General features: G+C 40.7%; 2 protein-coding genes across 2 annotated transcripts in view; one reads left to right on the forward strand and one right to left on the reverse strand.

Annotated features, from left to right (window-relative positions):
- Nucleotides 1–3,151, forward strand: part of pik3r4 (phosphoinositide-3-kinase, regulatory subunit 4) — a 39,908-nt gene extending 36,757 nt beyond the window's left edge. Inside the window, 2 exon segments of the mRNA XM_080053377.1 lie at nucleotides 363–483; nucleotides 907–3,151. Coding sequence (XP_079909503.1) covers nucleotides 363–483; nucleotides 907–1,077 — 292 coding nt within the window. The 3' untranslated portion in view covers nucleotides 1,078–3,151.
- A 1,067-nt stretch (nucleotides 3,152–4,218) lies between these two features.
- The window catches only part of col6a4a (collagen, type VI, alpha 4a), a 69,907-nt gene continuing 66,625 nt past the window's right edge, over nucleotides 4,219–7,500 (reverse strand). The window contains exons 43-44 of the mRNA XM_080053378.1: nucleotides 6,569–6,616; nucleotides 4,219–6,468 (exon numbers count right to left, since the gene is read on the reverse strand). Coding sequence (XP_079909504.1) covers nucleotides 6,299–6,468; nucleotides 6,569–6,616 — 218 coding nt within the window. The 3' untranslated portion in view covers nucleotides 4,219–6,298. The remainder of the gene's footprint in view (nucleotides 6,469–6,568; nucleotides 6,617–7,500) is intronic.

A 7,500-nucleotide genomic window follows, 5' to 3' on the forward strand; every position in this document is an offset into this window, starting at 1 on the left:
TTAGAAATGCATTTTTATCATGTTTTTTAAGAACAAAATGTCTCATAAATCAGACAATTAACAACATATGAACAAATCCTTCTGTAATAACCTTCAGAATAGTGCTAAGAATGATTATGGAAAGTTTAGTTGATGTTAGTGCTTGGCCCAGCTGTCCTGTTAATCCTAACCCTACATTTTACCATGTGTGATGTCATACCAGTGAGACCATAAAACACTCTTTCTGCCTATTCTCAGGCTAGGATGAACCGATTTCTAAAATGTTTGCAGCTTTATACTACATAGGATCTCAGAGTTCAATACACCTTCATATTTCCACCGGTGAAGTAGGTCTTTAAATGCTAAATGTGTTTTATTTGTAGATTCTGGGACTTGGCGTATCCGGAGAGATCGTACATCGTTGCCGGAGGCGCCAACGACTCTCTGCACTGTCCCTCTGTCATGTACAGCAGGAAGATCATAGAAGGAACAGAGGTGGTCCAGGTTAGTACAGACAGACAGACAGAGAGAGAGGCAGACAGACAGACACACAGACAGACAGACAGAGAGGCAGACAGGAGAGGGACAGACAGACAGACAGACAGACAGACAGACAGACAGGAGGGAGAGAGAGAGAGACAGACAGACAGAGAGGCAGACAGACAGACAGACAGACAGACAGACAGACAGACAGACAGAGAGGCAGACAGACAGAGAGGCAGACAGGAGAGAGAGAGACAGACAGACAGACAGACACAGAGAGAGAGACAGACAGACTGAGAGAGAGACAGACAGACACTCACTCAGTCACTCAGTCACTCACACACACACACACACACACACTCACCCCCCCCTCCCACCCCCTCCCTCCACACACACACACACACTTAACCATCTTCCCCCCTGTCTGTCTGTCCACCCACCCAGGAGATCCACAGTAAACAGAAGAGTGGAGTGGTTGAAGACTCTCCTCGCCGAGGGCCCGAGTCACTTCCTGTTGGTCATCATGACATCATCACTGACATCGCCACGTTCCAAACCACACAGGGCTTCATAGTGACGTCATCAAGGGACGGGATCGTCAAGGTCTGGAAGTGAAGACTGATTTATACACACACACATTGAGACAGACAGACAGACACACACACACACACACACACACACACACACACACACACACACACACACACACACACACACACACACACACACACACACACACACAGGAGAGGGACACACACAGAGACACACACACACACACACACACACACACACACACACACACACACACACAGGAGAGGGACACACACAGACACACACACACACACAGACAGACAGACAGACAGACAGACAGACAGACAGACAGACAGACAGACAGACACAGGAGAGGGCACAGGACACACACACACACACACACACACACACACACACACACACACACAGGAGAGGGACACACACAGACACACACACACACACAGACAGACAGACAGACAGACAGACAGACAGACAGACAGACAGACAGACAGACAGACAGACACAGGAGAGGGCACAGGACACACATAGGAGAGGGAGACACACGCACAGGACACACACACACACACACACACACTCTGTACAGAGATGGCATAGTCAAAGTCTGGAAGTGAGGACTACTTTATAGACACACACACCAATGTTATATTTTGATTGTTACATTTGCCCCTGGAAAACAAGTCTGAAATAGTCAAACTAGTCAATATATGTTGGAAGTCTCAAACAGAACAAAATCAATTTAGCCGACTAATAATCTGATTGAAAATAAATGTTCAGAAATACATCAAGTTAACTTAGACTGTCATTCAAAGAATTTCAAAGGTGTGTTCTCATTGTAAAAATCTAAACTGTCTGCACTATATGTTGGAGTTTTGAGGCTAAAAGTAAAACTGCCTACAATCTATGGTTGCGTTCCGAATCGCATACTTTCTACTATATAGTATGGTAGAAAAAAGATTTAGGATGTCCCGATTCTTGTGGCCAGATTTAGGATGGTTAGAAGTACCCGGATGTCCTACTTCATGCGGCCAAGATTGTTAGTGTTGAAAAGTGCATCCTATTTGGGCGATTCTGACCCACAATCCAGTACGCACGTGAAGTGACGTCACATCGACGAAGCCTCCATATGAAAACAAACGGGGATGCAACGGATATAAAAGCAAGAGGCAAGATCAAGGTGCAATGTTATGATGAAATAAGAGAGAAAAGTATGTCCCAATAGTATGCCTACTGCATCCTAACTAGATTCTTTTTATCGTCGGATGTAGTATGTAGAATAGAAAAAAGAAAGAGTATGAGATTCGGAACGCAACCAATCTTTTTTTTTTTTTAGATAACTTGTCATTCAAATGTAATGTCACGTCAAGTTTTGAGTTCTTACTTCTACATACTAAGAATTTCAAAAAAGTAACTGTTGAGCCAACTTGGATAAATTAGTATTTTCTTCTAGTTTTGCACAAATGACTGAATTTATCCCATTTTCTCAGACACCTGCCAGTTTTTTTAGTTCCAAAATCTTGTTATTGGGAAAGTTAAATCCAAACTTAATGTGTAATACAAGTACATTAACATCTTCATATTAATCACAGCAATACATTGAAAAGCTACACGATTTATTTACACATTTCAAGAAATCTCATGTATGTCCTTTTTTCATGTTTATTCGTTCTATGATTAAGAAAATTTCTGAAAAGTCTCATTAAAGGCGCTACAAGGAACTTTTAAATATTTCTGAAACAGTCTCATTTTTCCTCTGATGATCATACATTACATGTAACAGCAAACGAGACCATCAGTGTGAAAGAATGCTATTTTTATATAGTTCTTCTTAATGCCTTTGTCATGGGGTATACGCTCACCCAGGAACAACAGCTGGCGTGGTAAAAACACTACCGCTTTTGTCCAAAGGGGGGCGCTAGAATTAACACACACTGAAAGTTCCTCAGAACACCTTTAAGATCCTAATTAATCATGTGTTTCTATGGCGAGACATGGTCATTATTTTTTTTTTTCATGCCCCAAAATACAATAATTGTTTTTCTCTGTATTTCTCTGTACATAAGTTATTTTAAATGTTGAGTAATATAAAGTCTGCATTTCACTGTTTGTCGATCTGTTGAATAAAATCATTTTCCTCATGCGGGTTTGTTTGTCTGATTAAAATACAAAATCTCCTCACGATCCGCTACCTGTGTGTGTGTGCGCTGAAAAGAAATCCAGTGTTAATACACAGCCTAGGCTCTGTAAACTGGTGTTTTGGTAGCTAAGGTGGGCCCCTCTTCTTTTTTTTTTTAACCTTTATTTATACAGGTAAATCCCATTGAGACCGGAGACTCTTTTGCAAGGGAGACCTGTTTTCCTTTCCCACGTTACCATTCACACACACATTCATACATCGATAGCAGGCTAACTATCGACATTCACACGAGGCAAGGTGGGTGAAGTGTCTTGCCCAAGGACACAACAACCATGACACAGGTGGCAGGGCAGGGATCGAACCTCCAACCCTTTGATCATCGGCCGACCCGCTCTACCAACTGAGCCACAGTCGCCCCACTGTCCCCTTTGCTCACAAACCAGTTTACAGAGCCCGGGCTGCGTATTAACACCAGATTCGTTTTTCAGAGAACACACAGTATGGAATGGTCGTGGATCGTGAGGAGATATTCACTGATTTTGACAAAGTGATTTTGACAACAAGCGTTCTCCAGAATCACCTTTAACTCCAGGTGAGATGGGAATTGATTAGAGATAGATAGATAGATAGATAGATAGATAGATAGATAGATAGATAGATAGATAGATAGATAGATAGATAGATAGATAGATAGATAGATAGATAGATAGATAGATATATAGATAGATAGATAGATAGATAGATAGATAGATAGATAGATTGATAGACAGACAGAGCTGTCACACAATGGTCCCTCGGGTGACACGTGGCAGATATTGGCCTCAAACCTTTAGAAAAACCCAAAAATTCCCCCAAAAATAGATAGATAGATAGATAGACAGATAGATAGATAGACGGATAGATGGATAGATATATAGATAGATAGATAGATAGACAGATTGATAGATAGATAGATAGACAGATAGATAGATAGATAGACAGATAGATAGATGGGTATAGATGGATAGATACACGGACAGACAGACAGACGCATTTAAAACAAACAAAGACTCCAGCAGGAATTTTGAGGTTTTCTTAAATTCTTTATTATTGTTTTGTTTTTTTACATGAAGCACCAACTGTCGGTTTGATGAACCACAGGCTGGAACCTTAGAGATGTTTCAGACCTTCTAAGGCTCAAACTGGGACTGGTTTATGTGTGTGTGTGACTGTGTGCGTGAGACTGCGTGTGTGTGTCTGTGCGTGAGAGTGTGTGTGTGCGTGAGAGTGTGTGTGCGACTGTGTGTGAGAGAGAGACTGTGTGTGTGTGTGTGACTGTGTGAGAGAGACTGTATGCAAGACTTAGAGTGTGTGTGTGTGTGTGTGTGTGTGTGTGTGTGTGTGTGTGTGCTAGACTGTGTGTGTGAGACTGTGTGTGTGTGTGTAATAAATCAAGACAATGTACAGACATGGCTTATGTGTTTGACAGACAGCAGGCCTTTTTCTAACATTCTCAACTTTCAACAGTGTCGAGTTAAAACATCTTCATAATCGATTGAAAAGTAAAACTCTGAAAGTAAGACTCAGATATTTTCCCCTGCATGTGTGTGACGGTGTGTGTGTGTCTGTGACTGTGTGTGACTGTGTTTGTGTTTGTCTGTGACGTTGCGTTTGTGTGACTGTGTGTGTGTGTCTCTGTGTGTGCGTGTACCTGTGTCTGTGTGACAGTGTGTGTGAGACTGTGACGGTCTGTGTGACTGTGTGTGTGTGTGAGACTGTGACAGTGTGTGTGTGTGTGTGTGTGTGTGTGACAGTTCCTTGTAATACTAGAGCTAAGGGTCATGTCAGTGGTATTTTGGCAAAGTTAAACAGTCTTGCAGAGCAGACCCTTTTTGTTTTATTTTCCAAATGTAAAACATGTGTGTGGAAATGGCCTTGTAGTGTATTAAAAAATCAGTGATCAGTTATGGTTGCAATGCGGTGTGAAGTTAACTTACATAAATCAAAACATACACGTGATTCCTACAAAACATTCATTTATAAGTCTCGAAAAATGTGTTTACATCAGCAACTCAAAATAGCACCTGACATGGACTAAAATAACCTGGAAAAAGTGGTAAAGCTATAGTGCGTAACTTCTGTCGCCCCCCTTGAGGAATTCAGAGTAATTACAACAAAACTGTCTGTCGGTGCATCTACTTGAGGTAAAGCCTTCAGTGATGGCACATGGATTTTATACCTTCTGCTGTACGTCCAGGTTTTTTTCTTAGCAGTAGAATCAACAACTGAAACATTTCTTGGGCTCTTCTTGGGGATTTTTCTGAGCTCCTGCACCAGTGACAGTATGTAAACGCTGCCATACTGAGAAATACAGAGAGAGTTTTGTGGAACTGATAATAGGCTTAATCAACTTTGTGTCAACTCATTTTGGCGATGGCTTGAACCGACATTCACTTATATGAAAAAAGTTACACTGTAGCTTTAAGCAATTTCCAACGCTAGAGAAAGTTTTCTATTGCAAAATGTTTTTAAATTAGCCATAAATTCGCCTCTTGTATTCTTCCTCCAACATACATGTGTCTGTGTAACATTTTGCCGATACATGTTAACAGGTGCATCTAAAAAACTTAGAATATCATTGAAAAGTCCATTCAAAACAGTGACACTTTCATAGATTCTAGATTCATTACACAAAGTGAAATATTTCAGGCCACACGCGCACACACACACGCACACACACACGCACACACACACACACACACACACACACGCGCACACACACACACACACACACACACACACACACACACACACAGGCCTTTCTTTTGTTTTAATTTTCATGATTACGGCTTACATCTCATGGAATAAAAAAATCTCCACTATCTCAAAATATTAGAAAATGATCTAAAACCAGTCAAGTCAGAAAAATGATCTTACAAAACAGAAATGTCTACTTTTCAAAATGTTAATTCTAGATTTCATATCACTTCATTTTGTAATACATCTAGAATGTATGAAAGTTTCACCACTTGAATCAAAATAACTTTTCATCAATATTCACTTTTTTTTTTTTTTAGATTTTTTCTTTTCTTTTAGATACATGCCCACAGCTGTGAGGGAGGGGTTATCTATCTATCTTGTCTGTCTGTCTGTCTGTCTGTCTGTCTGCCTTCACAGAGAGACACACAGGTTCTCACAGTCTTCCTGCGTTTTGAAGCGGTTGCCGTTTCCGTTGCAGCCTCCGTACCAGAAGCGAGAGCATTCGTTCTGCGTCGTGTCGTAGAACCACATCATGCTGTAGTCCTGACAGGAGCCGGGATCCTGAGCCAGGAGACATGCGTCTAACGGGGGGGAAAGAGAGAGAGGTTATCTGTCTGTCTGTCTGTCTGTCTGTCTGTCTGTCTGTCTGTCTATCTAGAAGCACATCAAATGTTTGTTTACCTTTAGAGGTGCCACTCCCGAGCACTGGCTTCTGCATTAGGTTTTTATCTGTGAGACAGAAAAACAGATGAGTTTAGTTTACATGATAAGTTTACTGTTCATCAACACACACACTGCAGCTACATGGCATGTTTATACTGAGAACACTGTTTAGGAGTATGTACAGGTGATCCTCATATTATTAGAATATCATGTAAAATGAATTGGAATTGAGGCAAGAATTCATGCGAAAGGGGCCCAAACCAAGTAATTAGTAAATATGGATGATTATACTTTATATAGGGCCGACATTTCTGTATTTAAAATCCCTTTTTTATTGATTTTTATGTAATATTAACATTTTCAGAGATTTTGAATGTGGGGTTTTCATAAGCTGTAAGCCATAATAGATACAATTATAATAAATGAAGGCTTGAAATATCTCACTTTGCATGTAATGAGCCTATATAATATTTTAGTTTCACCTTTTAAGTTGAATTAATTAAATAAATGAACTTTTGCACGATATTCTAATTTTTCGAGTTTCACCTCTATAGTCATTGATTCTGGAGAGCGGTTGTTGTCAAAATCAATTTCTGTCAAAATCAGTGAATATCTCCTCATGATCTGCTACCTGTCACATACTGTGTGTGAGCTGAAAAACAAGTAAAGCGTTAATACAGACCCTGGGCTCTAGCATAGTTACTTTTTCAACACACGCTTTACACTTTTTCAAATCTTTTTTTTTACATTTTTTTTTAAGATATTTTTTGGGCATTTTTATGCTTTATTTGATAGTGCAGAGAGACAGAGGTGAAATGGGGCAGAGAGGGGAGTGACATGCAGAGAACGACCGCGGGCTGGAATCGAACCCGGGTCCGCTGCTGGCCGAGGCACATGGGGGGGACGCCCTACCAACTGAGCTAAGGGCGCCCCAAACTTTTTCAAATCTT

Source organism: Ammodytes marinus (genome assembly GCF_949987685.1).
Source record: "Ammodytes marinus genome assembly, chromosome: 25".
Taxonomy (NCBI): Eukaryota; Metazoa; Chordata; class Actinopteri; order Uranoscopiformes; family Ammodytidae; genus Ammodytes; species Ammodytes marinus.